This window comes from Pseudorasbora parva, chromosome 18, assembly GCF_024679245.1.
Source record: "Pseudorasbora parva isolate DD20220531a chromosome 18, ASM2467924v1, whole genome shotgun sequence".
NCBI classification, from domain to species: domain Eukaryota; kingdom Metazoa; phylum Chordata; class Actinopteri; order Cypriniformes; family Gobionidae; genus Pseudorasbora; species Pseudorasbora parva.
The window spans coordinates 5616420-5641469 of NC_090189.1; the positions used below are offsets into that span (position 1 = coordinate 5616420).

Consider the following 25050-nt stretch of genomic DNA (forward strand, 5'->3'; position numbering starts at 1 on the left):
AGCCGTACGGGCTCTTCTCCCGGTAGGGTGTGCGCGCGCGTGACTAGAGCGAGAGAGGAAATGCACGCCCATAAACACTCTCAGCTGCAGATCCAGTTGTCCGTGAACACTTCTGTCGTTATATTCCGCACCGCGCTCCACTTTATTCCTATGGGTGACGTCAAGCGACTTCAACGCTGGGATGCTGCTTTTCTGGGAAGGCAGCGCTGCATTTGAACCGATTTGAACGCAGAAATGACGGGAAGCTTCACAACATCGCTTCAGTCGCGTCGCAAAGTGGATCTCCACGGTCACTGCTGTCAGGACTTCACCAAATCATACCAAAGAAGTGTGTTTTTGACGGAGCGGTCCCAGCGATAAAGGTTCGGTTCTGCTTTGGAAGCAGCCGGTGAGTAAAACTGCTTCAAATGTCTGTGCTGTCGGCTATCGTCACGTGAGTAAACCTCTGTAATTGACACGATCGCGTGCTTCGTCATTCTAATGCGCTAACGGACTCCATTGCTGTTCTGTGTATAACGTTACACTAGTCTGACGTGCAAAACCGTTTTGCTTGCTACTGCTAAGGTTTAGTCGCATACAATAGTCCATAAACCGAATCATGTCCTCATAAACTGCGAGTAAACACACACAAATGTTGACAGGCCACTAAATACAGTACACACCACAGAGACGGACGTCCTGCTGTTTCTCCTGTTCAATTTATTTCAGCCTCCGAATCTGATTCTGGATCATATCTATTAGCTGAGATCGATAGCCATGGGTTTCTCCACGCTTGAGGACGTCACCGCTTTGTGTGCGCTCGTCATTCTTTAGCTCCGCCCACACGATACGCCTCCAGGCGCTCGTTTTTTTCCGGAAAGACTCGGTACAGCACATATTTCTTTTATTAATATAATAAAACTAAAGACTTTTCGGAGATATGAAGGATGCAATACTACTCTATAGGTACTCAAGATTGACATGAGATTGACTGAAACTGAGTGTTTCACCCCCCCTTTAATGTTTTTGATAGAAGTCTCTTCTGCTCATGAAGGCTGCATGTATTTGATTTTTAAAAAATATAGTAATATTGTGAAGTATTTTTACAATTTGAACTGCATTTAACTGCACAATGAACTGCATTGTGGTTTTAGTTCACACTAACAGCATTGCTCGGATCATTACTTTTGGGAACTCCGCTGTTCCGCTTTATAGTTAAAACTAAAGTATTGTTATCAATTTCAAATCGCGTGATATTTTGTCTAGCCTCTATATTATCAGAACTTCCCTGATGTTTTAATAACAATGGCTCTGTTACTAAATTTCTGAGTTTTAATACAATAGTTTCCTCTTTACCATAATGATGGACAACAGGATCATGTGACTCTGAACTCCTAATTTACATTTACACATCTGACTGACACTTTTATCCAAATCAATGTGCATTGCTTTCAGTGTCTACATGTGATGCTTTGGTAACACTTTAGGGTTTAATTCTCACTATTAACTAGCTGCTTTTTAGCATACTACTAGACGACTGGCTGTTTATTAGCACTTATAAAGCACATATTTAGGCCTTATTCTGCATGATCATATTCTACATCCCTTGGTTAACGTTATTTTTCAGAATATTATTGATATTCACCCAAATGTTGTAATCTGAGTGCTTTCAAACTCTCTCAAAATCCTACTAATACCTAAACTTAACTACCTTACTAACTTAATAAGCAGTAATTAGGAGTTTGAGGCAAAAGTTGTCATTAATAGTGAGAATTGGACCCTCATCTAAAGTGTGAGCAATGTTTTACATCTGTTTCTATTAATTATTTTGCTTTTACATCATAAAACAACTTCAATGTGATGTTGTTAAGAGATACAGCTTCATCTCATACCAGCTCATTTCTCTGTAGTCTCTGCAGAATTTCAGTTTGCACAACAGACCAGAGGATGGCAGGGGGAAATGCTCCTTTGACCCGGCCCAGAGTTTCACTACCGTAATGGTTGGTAAGTTCACCTGCAGCTTCCTCCTGTTATCTAAAGCACATCTGCAGGTCTGGTATTCTTTATATCCTCATATTTCCAGTAGTAGTGTGCTAACCGCTTGTGTTTCCTGTTCAGATGGCGAGTTGTACTCAGGAACGGCTTATAACTTCCTTGGCAGTGAGCCGATCATCTCTAGATCTTCTTCGTCTCAGAGTTTACTGCGCACAGAGTATTCCACATCCTGGCTCAACGGTACGGTATAAAACTATATATATGATGTAGGCATAGAGAACAGTCAAATAAGAGTTAGATGTAGACACCAACAGCCATATCACCCTGTAGCCCTCCGACTGAAGCTAAGCAGGGCTGAGCCTGGTGAGTATGCGAATGGGAGACCAACTGGGAAAACTAGGTAGCTGCTGGTAGAGGTGTTAGTGAGGCCAGCAGGGGGCGCTCACCCTGTGGTCTGTGTGGGTCCTAAAGCCCCAGTATAGCGATGGGGACACTGTATACAGAAGTACATATGAAAGGGCTATATAAATGCCTCATTCATTTATTTATTCACACATTCGGAAGTGAGCATCCCTATGCCCTACTCGAACCCACCATCTAGCTTTAAAATGAATCGTGAGGATTCGCCATCCTGGGTCACATGACCATAAACAATGAAATTTCTTTCTTCGTGACATTGGCTTATGAAATTCGTCCTTGTTCACACGCACACACAATCCAAAAATTACAGCAAAATCATCCGCATTATGAACTCAATCCCACAGTTATTTTTAATGAAATAATATATATTATTATTATTATTTTTATAATATACATTTTTATTATTATACTATTAAATTGATTATTGTATTTTATTATACATTTTTTATTATTTGATCATAAATTATTAATAAAGAAGAAATAAAATAAAATATAACTATTGGATAAAAAAATTTACATTAAAATGAGATGTTGCTTTGGCAACAAAGTTTTATTTAATTTTCCTTGATATACTATTATAGTTTTTGTTAATATTTTAAAGTGGATTTGTTTGTCTTTAATTCGTTTTTATGTGTCTATATAGTTTTATTAAGTTTTAGGAGTTTTAATACTTTAATTTAAAATGAAAATGAGATGTTGCTTTGACAAATTAGGTGAAATAAAATAAGTTATTATATACTTTTTATATTATAGAAATTTTGTATTTTATTTCAAGTAATGTAAAAAAAAATGTTTTGATGGGTTTAGTCAATGATGATAACCATTTTGGCAACTAACTGAAAAAAGATTGTGATTTATTCTTATTTTTATGTCAGTTAATGTTTATTTTATTTCAAGTAATATATATTTTTTATGATTTTAGTTGGTTTTAGTTAAAGGGGTACTTCAGCGCTGGGAAGATGAATCTGTATTTAAACTGGGTCATCAATGCAGTAGAAATGTGAAATTATTTTTGAATTTGGTGTCTTCTAGACTGAGAAAAGACAGAAAATGTATTTTTGTCCCATGGGGATGAAAGACTGCAATTCCCAGAATGCTTCGCTGCCCTGTGAGGCCATTCCCAACGCTACCAACTTCATTACTGTGACTGAGTTAGAGAAGACACTACAATTAAAACCTGAACGTGTGTGTTCAATATAATGAGTGAGTCACCGCGCGAGTGTCACAGCACTGAGCACTAACTGCACGAGTGATGAGAGCTGAGGTGATCGCGACTACACTCGCGGCATACATTCACAACGCGAGTTCAGTCTGGCGCGTTTCAGTTCATGCCTTTGCAAGCTTAACTTTCATAGAAATGAATTTGAGAAGTTAAAAGACTTACATTGCTCACCATAGCTCCGTTTAAATGATCCTGTCTGCAAGCTGAGCTCTCCCTGCAAGCTGAGTGTAATCTCCCATCCCCCAATGCCGGATTCAAAACATGTGGTAATGGCTCCCTCTGCTGGCTGTAGTCTTTAGCCTCTGGGCAAACATTCCTCCTATGATGCAAAAATCGTCATTTTGCATCATAGGAGGAATTTTTCCAGAAATAAAATGCATAAATCTCTCGTCTCAGGGAGATATGAGGGGGGAAAGCACAATAATTTGAATATTCTCCAGGGTTTCTACTGATACAAAGCCATATGCTAATCGCTGAAGTAACCCTTTAACAATAATGACCTTGTTGTCATCTAAAGGAAATTTACGCTGAAGCACTAAAATTACTAACTGGAAATATATAAAAACTAAAACTGAAATAAAAATAAATCAAACCTAATTAACCATTTTAAAAAAGACAAGCTCATAGGAAAAAAACACAAACTAAATTAATATTTAAATGAAACCTGAAATATATGAATATAAGCTAATACAGAATATGAGTAAAACTATAACAGGTTATAAATAATCCTAAAGTAAGTTGTAAATCTGGTTGCCTTTGCAGAGCCCAGTTTCGTCTTTGCCGACGTGATCCGAGAAGGGCAGAACAGCCCGGATGGAGATGACGATAAGATCTACTACTTCTTCACGGAGGTGTCGGTGGAGTACGAGTTCTTCGGCAAGCTGCTGATCCCCAGGATCGCACGTGTTTGTAAGGTGAGAGCGGCTCTGTTTATCAGTTCTTCCATCTCATCATCTTATCTACATCTGATGATCTCTCTTCTGGTTTCATTCTTGCTCTATCGGTCAACATCTTGCTTTTTAGTTTCTCTTTTTACTGCCAGAGAATCAACATCGTCAGCACACATTTCAGACACACAACTGAAAACAAAGCACAATGAAATTCCCGACTCGGCCATGAGCCTAACATAAGAAGCATTTATTGGATCAAAAATACAGAAAATATGTAATATTGGGAAATATTATTCCTATTTAAAATAGTGGTTTTGCATGTGAATATATGTTAAACTGTAATTTATTCCTGTGATCAAAGCTGAATTTTCAGCATCACTACTCCAGTCTTCAGTGTCACATGATCCTTCAGAAATCATTCAACAGCTAATTTCTTTATTTTACTTCCTGCTATAAACAAAACACCTCATGAGCTAATGCAATAACACATCTCCTCTGCACAAAGTGTGTGTGCTTACAGAAGTCTGTCCACTTGCGTGCAATAGTTTGAAAGCTACACGACTTTGTGCTTGAGGCTGTAATATATTTAAACATTTACTTTATGTAAATGACACAACGCAAAGGTAACGTTTGTCTAAAGTGTGTCACGTCTCCTGCTCTAACAGGGTGACCTGGGAGGCCAGCGGACTCTGCAGAAGAAGTGGACATCGTTTCTGAAGGCTAAACTGGTTTGCTCCATGCCTGAGCTCAACTTTGTGTTCAACGTGGTTCATGACGTGTTTATTCTGAAAGCCCCTCACTGGAGGGACACCGTCATCTACGGGGTCTTCACATCTCAGTGGTGAGTTTTAGCACATTTCTTTATGGTTGGTTGTAGGGCTAAAAGTGAACACACAGGTCATAATGAGCATGTGTGGAATTTAAAACCACTTGTTCCAGTTTGACTGAGTCATCTGTGAGTCAGAACATCACTTGAATCTGAGTCATTGGATTGATGCAAATCAAAAGAAGTGGCAAAACTGGATTTTCTTTTCTTTTCTTTTTTTTTTGCATAAGTGAAATGCATTTCTTGTTTTTCTGCATTTCAGGGGAAATGTTGGTCTGTCCGCGGTGTGTGCGTATAACATGAGTTCAGTGCATGAGGTCTTCTCCAAAGGGAAGTACATGCAGAAGGCCACGGTGGAGCAGTCCCATACGAAGTGGGTCCGATTTAATGGCATCCCCCCGAGTCCCAGACCCGGAGCGGTTAGTATTTCAGTGGTATACTCTAAATCTGTTCACAGGATCCTTAAGTTTAAAGGGTGCTGGGATCATGTAAATGAGGGGTCTAAATAACATGAAATTAAATTAAATAACAGGAAATAAAATAAAAATAAAATAAAATGATTAAAGGAAATCAAATGAAATGAATTTTTTTTTAAATAAAACTATATAATTAAATAAAATTTAAAATGAAATAAAACATAATAAAAAAATAAATTAAAATAAAATGAAACAAAATAAAATAAAATAAATTAAATAAAACTAAATCAAATAAAAAATGAAATTATAAAGCAAAATAAAATGAAATGAAATAAAACATGAAATAAAATAAAGTAAAATCAATTAATGCAATTAAATAAAATTAAATAAAACTAAATCAAATAAAAAATGGGTGCTGGGATCATGTAAATGAGGGTCTAAATAACATGAAATTAAATTAAATAACATGAAATTAAATGAAATAAAATCAAATGATTAAAGGAAATCAAATGAAATGGGAAAAAAACTATACAATTAAATAAAATTTAAAATGAAATGAACAAAATAAAAAAATACATTAAATAAAACTAAATAAAAAAAATGAAATTATAAAACAAAAAAATGAAATGAAATAAAATAAAAATAAAGTAAAATCAATTAAAATGCAATTAAATCAAATTAAATCAAATAAAAATTAAACAAAATAAACCAAAATAAAATAATACAATTAAAATTAAATTAAACTAAACTAAATAAAATGATAAAACGAAATGACATGAAATAAAATGAAGTAAAACTAAATAAAAATATATTAAATTAAAACTAAATATTTTTTTAATTAAATGAAACTAAATAAAATAAAAGGAAAATAGTTGAAAAGAAATTAAATTAAACTAAATTAAATTAAATAAAATACAAATTTTAATAAAACGTGTACAAATTATTTTAACATTTTTAATAAAAACAAATGATGAACTACATGCAAATTATAAAATAACACGCATATCTGAAAAAAAACACATAATGTATAGGTTTGTATCATTAGCATACATTTACATAATGAATTGTCAGTACATATTTGACATGATGAAAAACTAACAGTTGTTGAAGAGTCATGAGCCGAAGCTAATAACATCACCTATTAATTGCTCTATCTCTAATCATTTAATGTGATTTATTCCACATCTCAGTGCATCAGTAACCTGAACCGCATGCAGAACATCAACTCGTCCCTCCAGCTGCCTGATAAGACGCTGCAGTTTGTGCGGGACCATCCGCTGCTGGAGGACCCCGTGCTGCCCATCGGCAACGGCCCGCGCCTCATCACCAAAGACGTCAACTACACGCAGATCGCCGTGGAGAGAGTCCAGGCCCTCGATGGCAGCATCTACGATGTGATTTTCACCGGCACCGGTGAGTGAATGTGGTGGAAGGGTGTGAAAACCACAGGATGTGTGAGTCTGGTTTTGATTTTTCTCTACACCAGGGTGAACATCAAATGCCGTTCATGATGTGATGAAGTATATTGAATGTAACTTTAAATAATGTATTATTATTATTATTATTAATAATAATAATAATAATATAAACAGCAGTTATGATGATGATTATAAAATTATTATTATTATTATTATTATTATTATTATTATTATTATTATTATTATTATAATAAATCATATGAATAATGCTAATAATAAAATATACAAATCATAATTTTTTATAATAGTAATAATATTAATAATAATAATAAAACAATAAAATATTAAAAAATATATATAAATAGTAATATTAAAGACAATAATATTATATAAATAAAAATAAAAATAATAATAATGCAATAACAATAATTAATTGATAACAAATGGTAATTATGATGATTATAATAATATTATTATTATTATTATTATAAATAATAATGCTAATAAAATATAATAAAAATAATAATTTTATTCATAATACTACTAATGAATTAAAAATATTAAAATATTATTAATAACAACAATAATATATATTATATAAATAGTAATTATGATTATAATATATAAAACAGTGCTATATTATTATTATTAGTATTATAATATATATGACGATAATAATAATAATAATAATAATAATAATAATAATAATTATTAGTAGTAGTAATAGTATTGTAATTATCATCATAATTATTATGTATATAATAATTATATTATTAATATTACTATTATTTAATTAGATTTACTTGCATGTAATGAGACCGACATCAGAGAACTGTGAATGTGTGAATATGTTGTTAAATGATTGGAATATTAACTTGACATCTCAAGTAAAAAGTCTGTGAAGCTGTGCTTTACAGTAAAGTGTCGTGACGGTGATTTAGATGTTGGGCGTGTTGTTGATACAGTATGTGTGTGTCCTAATGTGTTGTCAGATAAAGGTTTACTGCATAAGTCGCTGGTGTTGGAGGGCGAGGTCCACACGGTGGAGGAGATCCAGCTGCTGAAGAACTCTGAGCCAATTAAAACACTCGTGCTCTCCACACGGGCGGTAAGAGCCCAGAACTGCTAAGACTCATCTTATCAGCCACAAAAACACATTTTATTCAGAGTTATTTCACAGCAGGGAGGAAGTTTCCATACGGTGGAGACAGACAGTCTGTACAGACTCTGCACACTTCCCCAAATCATCTCCAGTTTCTCTTGCTGCTTATTCCATCTCTCTCTCTCTCACACACACACACACACACACACACACACACACACACACACACACACACACACACACACACAGAGGAGTTTACTGTGTGCTTTATATATATATATACATACATACATACATACATACATACAGTGAGGAAAATAAGTATTTGAACACCCTGCTATTTTGCAAGTTCTCCCAGGGGTCTGAAATTGTCATCGTAGGTGCATGTCCACTGTGAGAGACATTATCTAAAAAAAAATCCAGACATCACAATATATGATTTTTCAACTATTTATTTGTATGATACAGCTGCAAATAAGTTTTTGAACACCTGTCTATCAGCTAGAATTCTGACCCTCAAAGACCTGTTAGTCTGCCTTTAAAATGTCCACCTCCACTCCATTTATTATCCTAAATTAGATGCACCTGTTTGAGGTCGTTAGCTGCATAAAGACACCTGTCCACCTCATATAATCAGTAAGAATCCAACTACTAACATGGCCAAGACCAAAGAGCTGTCCAAAGACACTAGAGACAAAATTGTACACCTCCACAAGGCTGGAAAGGGCTACGGGGAAATTGCCAAGCAGCTTGGTGAGAAAAGGTCCACTGTTGGTGCAATCATTAGAAAATGGAAGAAGCTAAACATCACTGTCAATCTCCCTCGGACTGGGGCTCCATGCAAGATCTCACCTCGTGGGGTCTCAAAGATCCTAAGAGAGGTGAGAAATCAGCCCAGAACTACACAGGAGGAGCTGGTCAATGACCTGAAAAGAGCTGGGACCACCATTTCCAAGGTTACTGTTGGTAATACACTAAGACGTCATGGTTTGAAATCATGCATGGCACGGAAGGTTCCCCTGCTTAAACCAGCGCATGTCCAGGCCTGTCTTAAGTTTGCCAATGACCATTTGGATGATCCAGGAGTCATGGGAGAAAGTCATGTGGTCAGATGAGACCAAAATATAACTTTTTGGTCATAATTCCTAAATGTGTCTGGAGGAACAAGAATTATGAGTACCATCTCAAGAACACCATCCCTACTGTGAAGCATGGGGGTGGTAGCATCATGCTTTGGGGGTGTTTTTCTGCACATGGGACAGGGCGACTGCACTGTATTAAGGAGAGGACAACCGGGGCCATGTATTGCGAGATTTTGGGGAACAACCTCCTTCCCTCAGTTAGAGCATTGAAGATGGGTCGAGGCTGGGTCTTCCGACATGACAATGACCCAAAGCACACAGCCAAGATAACCAAGGAGTGGCTCTGTAAGAAGCATATCAAGGTTCTGGCGTGGCCTAGCCAGTCTCCAGACCTAAACCCAATAGAGAATCTTTGGAGGGAGCTCAAACTCCGTGTTTCTCAGCGACAGGCCAGAAACCTGACTGATCTAGAGAAGATCTGTGTGGAGGAGTGGGCCAAAATCCCTCCTGCAGTGTGTGCAAACCTGGTGAAAAACTACAGGAAACGTTTGACCTCTGTAATCGCAAACAAAGGCTACTGAACCAAATATTAACATTGATTTTCTCAGGTGTTCAAATACTTATTGGCAGCTGTATCATACAAATAAATAGTTTTAAAAAATCATACATTGTGATTTCTGGATTTTTTTTTTTAGATTCTCACACAGTGGACATGCACCTACGATGACAATTTCAGACCCCTCCATGATTTCTAAGTGGGAGAACTTGCAAAATAGCATCCATACTTGCATATTTGTTCTGAAACAACTATAGAGGAATCATTATTTTCTTTGCCAGTAAGATTCTAAATGATTAAAACAAGAAGTGAAATACAGTACAAATCTAGTTTTAAATATTCACAGCATAGTTCCTCACTGTTTGTCACTACATGAACACAAGGAAGAATCATTTTAATTCATAATCACAAATATAACCGTTACAGTCTAATATATAATATTTACCTATTTATATTTTGATTATATAATTTTTATATTTTAATCTCAAACACCTGGGAAAAAGTGTAAAACACACACACACTGCATGAGCATATTTGAGTGTCGTGGCATCATGTGAATGATTGATTGATTGCTGTTGTCCTTCACAGGCCCAGTTCCTGTACGCTGGCTCTGACTCCGGCGTGGTTCAGTGTCCCACAGCGTTCTGTGAGAAGTACCTGTCCTGTGTGGACTGCATTCTGGCACGAGACCCGTACTGCGCCTGGGACACGCGCTCCACTTCCTGTGTTAACATTTTCCAGGATAATGCCAAACCAAGGTGAGAAATGAGAACTAACCGCCACATTGTGACCGACAGCACGTCTGTCTTGTTGACGGGAGGATTAACTTCTCGAATATTTGTAGACACTGCGTCTCTGCGCTGGGCTTTTAAGAGGAACACATTATGATGGAAGTGTGTCTTATTCGTTAGTGCCAGACAGCGTTATCATCTTCAGTCAGATGTGTCTATATTTACTCTGAGCTGTGTGTTTTCCGTGTGTGTTTTACAGGAAGTTGATTCAGAGCCTCAAAGGGGATGCTGGGATATGCCCTCCAGGTGTGTAGAATGTCATGTGTTAAATTAGACTCTGAAGGAGCTCAAATGGTCCTGTTTTAGTGCCTCTTCTGCTGTCTGTACAGTAGCTGGCGCAGGCTAACAAATACAAGAGCAGATGACATGAGCTACATTTATCTAATAATCATATATGTGTGTAATAATCACCACACACACACACACACACACACACACACACACACACACACACACACACAGAGAAAGTTTAACGGATAAGAATGTTTGATGCATTTAAATGTGTGTACTAGTGCTAGGCAATGTTGACCTTTTTATTATTTTTATTCATTATATATCTTTAAATTAAATTTCTGAAGTATTTTACAATGCCTTCTCATATATATATATATATTCTATATAATTTCTAAATATATTATACTTCATAATTGTTTAGTCAGAGGAATTATCATCATAATTAATTTTTTTAATCATTATATATATATGCCGATTTGCTGCTCAAGAAACATTTATTATTATTATCAATGTTAAAAACTATAAACAAATATAAAGCTTTTGCAACATTATAAATGTCTATACTGTCACTTGATCAATTGAATGCATCCCTGCTAAATAAATGTATTAATTTCTTTAAGTTCTTTCCCCAAAAAATAAACAAAATAAAATTCTTACCGACCCAAAACAATTAAATGGTAGTACAATGTTACAAAAGCTTTTTATTTGAGATAAATACTGTTCTTTTGAACTTTCTATTCATCAAAGAATCCTAAAACAAAAATAGTTTTCAACATTAATAATAATCATAAATGTTTCTTGATCCGTAAATCCTCATATGAGAATGATTTCTGAAGGCTCATGTGACACTGAAGACTGGAGTAATGATGCTGAACATTCAGCTTTGATCACAGGAATACATGGCATTTTAACATATATTCAAATAGAAAACAGTTATTTTAAATTTTAATAATATTTCACAAATGTGTTTTATTTATATTATTTTACCTATATAATATCCATACTTGCATATTTATATAACTGTAGAGTCAGAGGAATCATAATCATAATTTAAACAGTCATTGCCTGGTAGATCATAAATGATTGAAAAAAAGAGGAGAACAGCATGTTTTCCACTACATGAACACATTACATGAATATTTAATACATTTAATTTTTAAGCACAAGTAAACTAGTACAATTGAATAAACAACATTTATCTTTGTATGATTTTACTATGCATTTGGAATTTTTCCCAAATTACTTTCCCCTGTAAACTAAGAATTGACTGCACTGATATTAAAGGAACTGTATGTAAGATGTATTTTAATGAATCATAAAATGGCCCTATGTCATGTCACTAGACATTAAGAAATCACGTTAATTTCAAATAATTATATCACTGACAACAGTAGTCAGGCCACTGATGTTGATGTGGACATGTTGTGTTGTGGCCTGAAGCTCTGCCCTCCACCTATTGACCAATCACGAAGTCAGTAGTGTTTCGGCATCCGGGTTGCCAAATCTGCTCTAGTTACCACAGCTGCAGCTACAAACGGTCCTGCTGATCCTGCAGCCAATCTGGCAACCTTGAGTCAGAGGGAGGGGGAGGGGGAGACACCACTCTACAGACATTTGAAAGCGATTGCGCCAGTTTTTGGCTAAAATCTCATACACTTCCTTTAAAAATGACCCATAATTCTGTCTCTGTCCCTCTCTCAGTCGCTCCTCTGGCAGTGGAGGACTACCAGCAGGTGACGGTAACGCCGGGCGGCTCTGCTGACCTGCCATGTCATGTGCGCTCTAACCTGGCTCAGGTGTTGTGGAAACTCAACAGCCACGTTCTCACAGACGCCTCGCGCTTCCTTCTGATGGGGGAGAACGGGCTGCTCATCTACAGCGTGACGGCAGAGGACGTGGGCCGCTACGAATGCTGGTCCGTCGAGTCCGGCGCGGGACAGAACTTCACCCGTCTGCTGGCCGGATACGTCCTTCGACTGGACCTCCCCGACGGCGTGCCTTCCATATCCGCTCGGCGACCTCAGAGCGCGACCTGGGACGCGACCACGCCTGCGGAAGGTAATGACGGTAGCACCTCAGGACTAACGTCGGCGCGCACGGACGCTCCCTCACTAACAACCCCTCCAAACAATGCCATTAAACCCAAATCCTACATCCCTCCGGAGGTCAGCAACTTACCGACCCGCACCGAGACGATCGATCCTTCAGCCGAATACATCCAACACGACAACAGCATCGCCCTGTTGTCGCTCTTCCTCCTCTTCTTCCTCCTCTTCCTCGCCGCTCTGGCGTACAACTGTTACATGCAGTACCTTCCGGCACCGTGTCTCCGCCTGCGCGCAGCGCTCCTTGGCTCAAACAAAAAGCCGCAGCCCGAGTACGTGGCCTGCGAGGCCGGCCTGATGGAGCCTGCGCAGGAAAAGACAGATCAGGCTACTCAGAACGGAGCGCACCCACTGCACGCGCTCAGAGACACCGGATACGAGACGGAGCCGGAATGTGGGAACGGCAGAGCTCAGTCCAACAGCTACGAGGACGCCAGCGATAGTCCCACTAAAGACCGACCCTTTGACATAGACTGCGCTTCGCAGCCGATTGAATACGCAGACGCTGACACGCCTTACTAATGCGCCGTTACTCGCCGCAGCGCTGCAACAACGACAACAAAATTCCAAATAACATTCCAAATTGGAAACATTGTTTACCAAATTGGTAAGTTTGCGTGATGTTTTCCAAATTGGAGTTCCGGACTGTATTTGAATATTGTTTGTGCAGTTTTTGGGGCGTTTAATGCTCACCCTCGGTTTGCACTTTCCTTCTCTGTGTTTTTGTCTTGTTTTCCGGTACAAATGTCAAGATAAATTAGCTTGAGAAGCAAACTAAGATATTAAGTTTTGTTTTCTTAAAAAAAAAAAAAAATCATAAAAATGAAAGGGTTAGTTGTAAATTTCGGTCATTAATTCCTCACCCTCATGTCGTTCCAAACCCGTAAGACCATCATTCGTCTTCATAACCGAAATGAAGATATTTCTGAAATCCGAGAGCTCTCTGTCCCCTCCATAGACAGCAATTTAATGAACACTTTCAAGGTCCAGAAAGGCAGTAAAGACATCGCTAAAATAGTCCATGTGACTCCAGTAGTTCAACCTTAATGTTATGAAGCCACGAGAATACTTTTTGAGCGCAAAAACAAACAAAAATAACTTTATTCAACAATCTCTTCACGTCGGTGTCAGTCTCCTACACATCTGACGGTAAATACAGTGCAACACCTAGAATGCTGGCTTAACATTGGCCGATGATGATCCATGAGCACTTGACTGTTGACACTGACGTGAATAAAGAAGTTATTTTTGTTTGTTTTTGGGCTCAAAAAGTATTCTCGTGGCTTCATAACATTAAGGTTGAACTACTGGAGTCACATGGACTATTTTGGCGATGTCTTTACTGCCTTTCTGGACCTTGAAAGTGTTCATTAAATTGCTGTCTATGGAGGGGACAGAGAGCTCTCAGATTTCAGAAATATCTTCATTTGTGTTGTGAAGATGAATGAAGGTCTTACGGGTTTTGGAATGACATGAGGGTGAGGAATTAATGACAGGATTTACATTTATAGGTGAACTATCCCTTTAATGAGAAAAGAGTTCTTGTTAATGAGAAAAAAATGTCAGTTTTGTCTTTATGCTGAATATTATTTGTAGTATTATTTTATTTGTTTTGATTTTGTGGAGAAATGTCAACAAATCCCAAAATGTAAAGAAAAATTCACTTTCATTTTGCTTCTGAAGTAAATGGATCTTGATTTTGTTCAGATATTTGTACTAGAAAACGACAGAGATCCTGAGGGAGCCGGTGATGTTTTGCAGTGTGGGGTCCGACCTGAAGTCTATTGGCGATTGCCGGCGTGTGATTTTCAATCTCAGGGATGATTTCAGTATTGCATTTAAAGAGGAAGTGCTCTCTGGAAGACCGGAATGGTCTAAAACGCTCAGAAACGGAGCTACTCGAGCTAGAATGGGTTCCTCGTGCTTATGAACGAGACCAAAAAATGTCTAAACACTGACGTGTCTCTCACACAGCTTCCTGGGGTGGTCTGCTCTTCCTGCAGACGAGTGTCTGTTTGACACAATATTTGTACAGAATAAATTCCATTTCACAAACGTGAGCTTTGAAAACTTTTTTTCTCAAAGAAAGAAGCTTTATGATTTAGATATGTTTGAAGATATATTATTTAATTGCGTTAGCGATAATAGCGTGAATATCACAAAAAATGTCAAAACCCCCAAATTTAAAGTTTTTTTATTTTTTTTGCAGAAAAGGACCAGTTTTTATAACCATTCCTTTATTTACTTTTTCCCCCTTTTCTTTTGCGTATCGACATAATTTCATGACAGTGAAATAAAGAAACGGTTTCCTGATAGGATCATTTTCATGTCTTATGTATAAGGTATTTTTGTTCGCTTTATATATATAACTCTGGAAAAAATGTATCTGAAAAATCAATGTTAAATGGTCTCTTAATTTTTTCCAGAGCTATATATATATATATTAAATAATTAAAATAATATTTTTGCGTAAAAAGGATCCTTTTTAGGATATTAATTTATTTATTTTTTGGCAGGGAATTTTGCATTTTGGCAATATTTCATGACAGTGATTTTAATACACACACATACACAATCTAAATGTGTACAAATTTCATGCAAATATCACAAATATTTATTTTCTTTATGTAAAATGTAATTACTTGTCATTTTCCCCCCAATTTTTTTCATATATATATATATATATATATATATATATATATATATATATATATATATATATATATATATATATATATATATATATATATATATATATATATATATATATATATATAGTGTCCTGTGTTTTTCATGACTGTTTCATATAAAGTACTTTCGGCATTACGATAATTAGAATATTAAGAAAAAAAATAGTTTAAATGTCATGAAAATAATGTCACAAAAATGCTAATTTCATTGTGTAAGATCAAATTTCTTGATTTTGGGGTGATTGTGTCCTGCCGTCTGATGTTTGTCTGGTCTTCTAAAGGCGTCTCCTGCTGTTCTCGTGGCGTTCCTCAATCTGCTGTCCTCCTCTGATTCTGAGCACGCTCTTGTATTTCTCTCTCTCTCTCTCTCTTCCTCCATTTCCTCCTTCCACTCCCTCTTTCCTGCACAGCATCCTTGGCTGTTCCTCCTCCCCCTGTCGATGTCCCGCCCCTGCCCACCTCCGGCGGACGCCCCTCCGTCCTCCCTTCATCCTCCTCTTCTTCCTTCTCTGGCTGGAGGGGTGTGGAGGGGCCTCAGCTGATCCCCCCTCTCTTGAGGGAGCAGTCCCGGGCCGTTCACCCTCACCAGGCCTTCCTGCTCTTCTGCCTGGCCTTGGGTGAGTGGTTCCTTTGACCTCTGACCTGCTTCTCTCTGCTCACTCTCTCATCAGTCTCGTCTCAATACTCTGAAGCCCGACTTTCTTTCACTCGTCCTGCAACATTAAGCATTCTGATTGGCCGACGAGGACCCAGATTTTGTGAGAGGAAGTCGTAAGAGTATTCAGATGAGTGTTTCTGTGTGTCTGCATGTTCTACACCGTTTGATGCCTAAAATGTGCTTCTGAATTTTTTTTGAACTCCTTTATTCTCAAAAAAGAGCATAAAGTACGAATATTAAAGAGATAGACATCTTTTGAGTTTACTAGACTTTTATTTTACAGTAAATAATTATATAATTTCTTTATAATTTCTGTTCAGATCTTAATTTATGGTTCCGCTGTGCTTTTGCCGCGTTTGTATTATTGCTTGACCAGGAGACGCGAGTCTGATCCTGTAAATGGACTCTTGTGAAAGAAGTGCTCGAGGAAGCGTCCGACTGAAGGACGATCATCAAATCACATGCACGTTCCACACCAGTCGTGTACAGTGTAAATATATGTACATAAGAAACAAAAAAACAAGATGTACAAAGTTTCTTCAAATCTTTTTGCTAGAGAGCCTGAATAAATGTTTGAATTGCACAAATATGTGAAATGCTGTTTATTGTGTTCAGATGTGTTAGTGAAGCTGTATATCATATCAAATGTGCTTTAAAGGGTCCACATTATTCTATTTTAAAGGCTCCTAATTATGTTTTGGAGTCTCCTACAATAAATATACATGCATTCAAGGTCAAAAACACTTATTTTCTCATAATATCCATTGCAGCATCAACTCTTTCAGTGTCTGAGATGGTTGGGTAAATGATCCGGCCTCTCTAAACCTCTGTTTTGGGAGTCCACTTATTTTGCAATTCTTTTTTTTAACTTGGGATTCAAAATTCATATCTCATAATTCTGACCGAATTTATAGCCAGTAGCCATATCACCCTGTAGCCCAAGACTGGTTTCCCACTGAAGCTAAGCAGGGCTGAGCCTGGTCAGTATCCGGATGGGAGACCAACTGGGAAAACTAGGTAGCTGCTGGTAGAGGTGTTAGTGAGGCCAGCAGGGGGCGCTCACCCTGTAGTCTGTGTGGGTCCTAACACCCCAGTATAGTGATGGGGACACTATACTGACAAAGAGCACCATCTTTCGGATGAGATGTTAAACCGAGGTCCTGACTCTCTGTGGTCGTTAAAAATCTCAGGATGTCTTTAGGAAAAAGAGTAGGGGTGTAATCCTGGCCAAATTTGCCCATTGGTCCCTGTCCATCACGGCCTCCTAATCATCCCCCTATCCTGATTGGCTTAATCACTCGGTCTCCTCTCCACCAATCAGCTGGTGTGTGGTGAGCGTTCTGGCGCAATATGGCTGCCGTCGCATCATCCAGGTGATGCTGCACATTGGTGGTGGTTGAGGAGATTCCCCCTTCTATGTAAAGCGCTTTGAGTGCCTTGAAAAGCGCTATATAAATCGAACACATTATTATTATTATTATTATTATTATAACACAATTCTGATTTACCGGTAATTTCTTGCAATTGTGATTTATGACTCGCAAACCAGACATTTTTCTTGTAATGCTGGGTTTTTAACTTGCAATTCCAAGTTAAAAATTAGCAATACTGATTGGCTTCACAGACAGGGCTTAGATTAAACCAAGATCAGGCCTTAGTTTAATTAGGACATTTGAATAGCTTTTATAAACCCCTTAAAAAACATTGCTGATGTGCATCTTGAGACATTTTGCAGATATCTTCAGTCCAAGTTTTAGTCTGCGACTGAAACTGATATATTTAATAATTCTGACTTTATTTCTCACAATTCCCTGTTTATATCTCACAATTTAGTTTTTAACACTCAAGTCCAAGTTCATATTTTGCAGTCTTGATCTTTTCTGTCTTTATAATTTGCAATTTTGACTTTATTTCTTGTAATTTCAGTTTATATCTTGTCTAAACTAAGCCTAGAAATCTAGACGCACCCTAGCGGCAGCAAATCTAATCTGCCGCGAGTGTCGTCTAGGAACTCTCAATACCCTTCTGAGCTGTAATCGCCTAACTCTGGTCGGGCCAATCACATTGTGTATAGAGTCGATGGGCGGGGCTTAACATAATTACGGCCGAGTTGCGCTTGCGTGCTTCTAGTAAACACAGAAACTGGCGAACGGCGGTCTTTCGAATCAGCTTTGACTGTGACTCTGGAAGACTTGCAGTTAAGCTTTTCTCTGAGAAAAGAACAAAGAACGGCACTGAAGTCATTCTTAAAAAAGGAAGATGTGTTCAGAGTTTTGCCGACTGGATATGGTGAATGTTTAATCAGTCAACAAGCTCTGCTTCACCTTCATTGCTCTGGTTGGTTGTAGTGCTATCCTATCGCGTGCAGAGGGTGTTTGAAAGACAAACGTTTATCCGCCCCTCGGATTGAGCTGTCAATGGTGAGTTTCAAGACCAAACATCTTGATTTGGGTCTGACTTGTCAGGCTAGTGTAAACTCTTAATTATGAGTAATAAAGTCTGAATTGTGAGATATAAACTCACAATTATGAGCAAAAAAGTCATAATTTTGAGGTAAAAAGTTGCAATTACCTAGTATTATTTGTATAAGTATTCTGTGGAGGAAACAAGCTTCCATAAATATGTCCTGTGGTCAACAACATGATGTCCAGATGCTGTAAATCCAGCCTGTATTGTACCTAGAAACAGGACAGGCAAAGCAAATACATGTGGTGATTTGGAGTGGTTTATGGTTAATATGAATGTGCAGTTTATGCATGTATTATGAGAGTGTGAAGTGTGTCCTCCTGCACAAACAGCATGATCCTGCCAGGTCTGACTTGCTTTCGGTCGTGTGTTTGTATTGGAGCTCTAAATATCCTGTAGGGTCCATATGTAAGTGCAGTTTTCCTTCAGGTCCTAGAGATGTAAGTGTTGAGTGGCACATAAATGGGCGGAGACTCGAGACTCCCGTCTTTGAATACAGACGCGTCCTTTCCCATGATGCCGTGCTGGTGAGCAGCTGGCTGAAGGAAGAAGCTTTAATTGAAGACGTCCAGTATGAGTGTATGGCAGTGTCCGAGACAGGAAATGACGCTTCAAAAGTCGACCTTCGGCTCAACAGCAGAGGTAAAGTTTTTTTGTTTGTTATCTGACTGCCTTGAGGTTGTCATCTTCTCTTCACCTGTAATGTGACGTATGTTTCCTCTCAGACGAGGCCGGTGTTCCTCACGCAGATGTGGATCAGTGGAGAAACGCTCTGTCTGAACACAACACACTCCTGCAGGACTGGAAGAAAGCATGGGTGAGGGAAAAAAAATCACTGTTTTTGATTTTAGAGCACATTTCCTGAAAGAAATTAAACCGTGAATTATCAGGTGTGAAAGGTATCATTTGTTTCCTCTCAAATTCAGTGAATAATTTACACCAACTGTATTATTCCTGATCATTTTAACAACATATACTGCAGATCAAACGTTTGGGGTTAGGAGGATTTTTTTAAAGAAATTAATAATTGTATTCAGCATGGATGCATTAAATGAATGAAAAGTGACAGTAAGCATTTATGATGTTAAGATTTCAGTTTTTTAAAACAGTGCAGTCGCCCTGTGCCATGTGCAGAAAAACACCCCCAAAGCATGATGCTACCACCCCCATTCTTCACAGTAGGGATGGCGTTCTTAGGATGGTACTCATCATTCTTCTTCCTCCAAACATGTTTAGGAATTATGACCAAAAAGTTCTATGTTGGTCTCATCTGATTCTGACCACATGATTTTTCTCCCATGACTTCTCTGGATCATCCAAATGGTCATTGGCAAACTTAAGACGGGCCTGGACATGTGCTGGTTTAAGCAGGGGAACCTTCCGTGCCATGCATGATTTCAGGTCATTGACCAGCTCCTCCTGTGTAGTTCTGGGCTGATTTCTCACCTCTCTTAGGCACATTGAGACCCCACGAGGTGAGATCTTGCATAGAGCCCCAGTCCGAGGGAGATTGACAGTCATGTTTAGCTTCTTCCATTTTCTAATGATTGCTCCAACAGTGGACCTTTTCTCACCAAGCTGCTTGACAATTTCCCCGTAGCCCTTTCCAGCCTTGTGGAGGTGTACAATTTTGTCTCTAGTGTCTTTGGACAGCTCTTTGGTCTTGGCCATGTTAGTAGCTGGATTCTTACTGAGTGTATGAGGTGGACAGGTGTCTTTATGCAGCTACCGACCTCAAACAGGTGCATCTAATTTAGGATAATAAATGGAGTGGAGGTGGACATTTTAAAGGCAGACTAACAGTCTTTGAGGGTCAGAATTCTAGCTGATAGACAGGTGCTCAAATACTTATTTGCAGCTCTATCATACAAAATAGTTGAAAAATCATACATTTGTGATTTCTGGATTTTTTTTTTAAAATTTAGATTATGTCTCTCACAGTGGACATGCACCTACGATGACAATTTCAGACCCCTCCATGATTTCTAAGTGGGAGAACTTGCAAAATAGCAGGGTGTTTAAATACTTCTTTTCCTCACTGTAGCTGCAAAGGATGAGCCAACTCCATATTAAACCCTACACATTAAAGGGGGGGTGAAACACTCAGTTTCAGTCAATCTCATGTCAATCTTGAGTACCTATAGAGTAGTATTGCATCCTTCATATCTCCGAAAAGTCTTTTGTTTTATTATATTTGTAAAAGAAATATGGGCTGTACCGAGTCTTTCCGGAAAAAAACGAGCGCCTGGAGGCGTATCGTGTGGGCGGAGCTAAAGAATGACGATCGCAAACAAAGCGGTGACGTCCTCAAGCGTGGAGAAACCCATCGCTATCGATCTCAGCTAATAGATATGATCCATAATCTAATTCGGAGGCTGAAATAGAAACAGCAACAGCAGGACGTCCGTCTCTGTGGTAAGTACTGTATTTAGAGGCCTGTCAACATGACATGATTCGGTTTATGGACTATTGTATGCGACCAAACCTTAGTAGCAGGCAAAACGGTTTTGCACGTCAGAGTAGTGTAACGTTATAAGTTACATAGAACAGCAATGAAGTCCGTTAGTGCATTTGAATGACGAAGCACGCGATCGTGTCGTTTACTGAGGTTTACTCACTCGACGATAGCCGACAGCACAGACATTTGAAGCAGTTTTACTCACCGGCTGCTTCCAAAGCAGGACCGAACCTTTATCGCTGGGACCGCTCCGTCAAAAACACACTTCTTGGAGTGTGGAGATCCACTTAGCGATGCGACTGAAGCATTTCTGCGTTCAAATCGGTTCAAATGTAGCGCTGCCTTCCCAGAATGCTGTGCTGAAGCGTTGAAGTCGCCTTAATGTCAAAGTGGAGGAATGAAGTGGAGCGCGGCGCGGACTATAACCGACATTAGTGTTCACGGACGACTGGATCTGCAGCTGAGAGCAGTTTACTGTTTACAGCGTGCATTTCCTCTCTCGCGCTAGTGACGCACGCGCACCCTACCGGGAGAAGAGCCTGTACGGCCCATACAAGGACCTTCCGCTCTATCGACGTCAAGCCGACCCATACTCGAAAAAAAACTCTCCGAAACTTGTGAGAAACCGGAAGGAGTATTTTTGACACAGAAATACTCCATCAAACGTCCAACATTAGTTTTTTAAACTTTGTCCATGTTTAGGATGGGAATCCAAGTCTTTAACAGTGTAAAAAGCTCAGTATGCATGAAACAGCATTTCACCCCCCCCCCCCCCCCCCCCCCCCTAAGAATGGGATGTCATTAAAGTCCATGTGCATGTAAAGGAAGGTGTCCCAAAACTTAGTAATCCTTTAAAAAGGTATCTGAAATAATAAACTAACTGTAATGTAGTGAATGTAATTGTGTAGTTTTCAATGAGTTGAAAATATATATATTTTTTAATATCTGAAACACTTCCAATACTCGTTTTCTTCAGAACAGATACACAACACCAGCTGCTCTTTCACTCTCTCATCTCTCCGGCAGCGAGTCACACTTAAACCCGCCTCCCCTCACCGACTCCGGATGAATGTTGTTGCTGTTACAGTGCTTGAATTTTGGCATGGGATTACACGTATTGCACATAATTTTGCTCATTCCCGCAGATTTTGTGATCACACCCTAAGTGTGCACACATAAAGCCCTCTATCAGTACTACATTTAGTTATTTTCCGTTGCTTATTGTCAAGTCAAAACTTGCACAAAATGTCAAAATTCCGGTCCTGGTGAGTATTCACATAAACACACAGTAAGTTATGTTACAGTTTAGAAAGAAAACGCATGTCTACTTGAGGACTTAGTGACAGCAGCCTAATAAACCTGCTGCCAAATTATGAGAGAATAGTGAAAATATCTATATGGCAGTATTCCCCCATTGTAGAGTCTGCTGAGCAAAAAAAGTTAATGTCAAGCTCTGGATATATATCAGCATCAGCATATGTTGGTGATGATGATGATGGTGGTGGTGGTGTATTTGTTGTTGATCCGTGTTGTTCTTGTCCTGTAGAAGAGCTGCGATGGACAGGGTGTTCTCTGAACCGGGTTATTATCGCTCATCATGGCATCGTTTTCTGACTCCAGGGACGGACGCTTGGAGGAGAGCACACACACACACACACACACACACACACACACACACACACACTCACATCACACTTGCTGGTGTGTGGTGCTTCAGGTCCATGATGCAAACTCCGTGTCCGTCAGCCTGTTCCTGCTCCGCGGATCAGAGATCCCATCGGCTAGTGTCCGGGATTCCAGGCCCTTTAAGACCGTTGTCGAGGACGTACGCAGTGAGACAGGTGCAGACGGGCCTCTGAAGCTGATGACAACTGCTTTCTATGACCGTTCACACGCTTCTATTTGTAGCCATTCATCCTCGAGAGCAAATGACAACGGCTCATGTTAGTGAAAGCAATATTCGTGTTTCTAGTAGTCTGTTAAATACCTGAACCTCATGTTGTGTTATTGAAATAATAATCCAGTGTGTTTATCTAAGCAGATTCTGAATGTATATCAAGGAGGTTGCTAGATTTGTAGATGTTGCAACCACAATTAATAATATTTCTTATTTTTTAGGAACTTTAACCATGTTTTTAAATGCCACAGCATCTGTTTTGAGCTGTACCCACACCATAACAATCATGATACCTTATAAAACCTGTGTTCCTTAAAATACTCATTAATCATTCACTCTCCCCAGCTCTTCGTCATTATATTCCAGTTGTTTGCACAACTCAAGTGAAGTTTTGTGGCTCCTCTCCACATGAAGGTCAATGCCATCCTCATCCTGACCTCTGACCTCAGAGTGTGTGAAGACTGTTAACTGACCAACACTATCAGCTGCCAATAAAAGACACATTAATCAACCCCTGCGCTGCTTTTACAGCTGATCCAGACGAATCATGACCTCTATACATCACACTATAACACACACACACACACACACACACACTCTCTTAAAGGGATAGTTCACACAAAAATGAAAATTAGCCCATGATTTACTCATTCTCAAGTCATTCTAGGAGTAGGCCTATATGACATTCTTCTGTCATATGAAAACATATTAGTTATATTAAAAATGTTCTGGCTCTTCAAAGCTTTATAATGGCAGTGAATGGCTGATTTGTTATTGAGGTCCATAAAAGTGCATCTATTTAACATATAACTGCTCCACACAGCTCCGGGGGTTAATAAAGGCCTTCTGAAGGTGCGTTTGTGTAAGAAAAATATCCATATATAAAACTTAATAGGCTAAAATACCTTAAGCAGTACGCGAGTTGACTTGTGTTAATTAATGAATTTACAGTTTTGGGTAAGCTATCCCTTTAAGAGTCTATTAAAATCATAATTTAAACCTCTGAACACATTTCAACACCAAAACAGTGTGGCTTTGGGAAGGTGTCTCAGTCTTTATTGCATAAAAATCTATGCATAAAAATCTAAAATGGACATTTATTTTACATACAGGTTTAAATGATGCTTTGAAATCACATTTTTATAGATCAACAATAAATGTTCTGAAAACTTGCATGCATACAGAAGTGTCAAAAAGTGATGCCCGAAGCGGATATTTGTTTTTTATGACCCTACAAGTTGGATTAAATCAGCAAAATATGAGGAAAATATTTATATATATTTTTAAATATGAGGGAAGAACAGGTATTTATCTGATACAATTATTTGGCAAAGTTAAAGGTTTTATTTTACTATGCAAAAAAAACATTTTATTTTTTAAACCCATAGAAAAGCAAATCATTCACATGGAAAAAGGCATGCATACATTGACCACAACATAATCAATTATTAATATTTGCATGTTTGTAATTTTTATCGGCATAATTTGTCATGTTTCATTGCATTATGACAAATAAAACAATTGCAAGCGCAATTACTCAATTTCAATTAGCCTAGGCTGGACATCACTTTTGGTCACTGCATGCAAACAATATTGCTGCAGTTGTCAAACATTTTAATTGATTAATTCTTTAAATTCCACAAAAAACTTTCCAGAATCAGTGTGCGGTTTTCTATTAAGGTTGAGGCTTTCACCTCTAATTACCCTACTATTTTTAGGGTGAAATTTGACCAGAGCGATCATTTCACCCCAATCTTTTTTTTATTGCTCCTCTGTATGATAAAGATTTAAAGAGGAACAGGAACTTTGCGATGTGTGTAAATGAGACTAAATGTAAATTGTAAA

At 38.3% G+C, this 25050-nt stretch overlaps 1 protein-coding gene across 13 annotated transcripts in view; it reads left to right on the plus strand.

Moving 5' to 3' along the window:
* The window catches only part of sema4d (sema domain, immunoglobulin domain (Ig), transmembrane domain (TM) and short cytoplasmic domain, (semaphorin) 4D), an 85222-nt gene extending 61525 nt beyond the window's left edge, over positions 1 to 23697 (plus strand). For 8 of the 13 annotated variants that reach the window (XM_067423704.1, XM_067423699.1, XM_067423705.1 and 5 more), the window contains 10 exons: positions 1890 to 1983; positions 2098 to 2214; positions 4379 to 4530; positions 5172 to 5347; positions 5595 to 5751; positions 6939 to 7161; positions 8159 to 8274; positions 10495 to 10664; positions 10897 to 10943; positions 12633 to 13948. In XM_067423704.1, coding sequence (XP_067279805.1) covers positions 1890 to 1983; positions 2098 to 2214; positions 4379 to 4530; positions 5172 to 5347; positions 5595 to 5751; positions 6939 to 7161; positions 8159 to 8274; positions 10495 to 10664; positions 10897 to 10943; positions 12633 to 13558 — 2178 coding nt within the window. In that variant the 3' untranslated portion in view covers positions 13559 to 13948. Of the gene's footprint in view, positions 1 to 1889; positions 1984 to 2097; positions 2215 to 4378; positions 4531 to 5171; positions 5348 to 5594; positions 5752 to 6938; positions 7162 to 8158; positions 8275 to 10494; positions 10665 to 10896; positions 10944 to 12632; positions 13949 to 16136; positions 16344 to 16704; positions 17049 to 19279; positions 19493 to 19575; positions 19668 to 22854 lie in introns of those variants that run through there. The other 5 variants (XR_010898973.1, XM_067423703.1, XM_067423709.1 and 2 more) reach the window with 5 other exon arrangements.
* The last annotated feature ends 1353 nt before the right edge of the window (positions 23698 to 25050 follow it).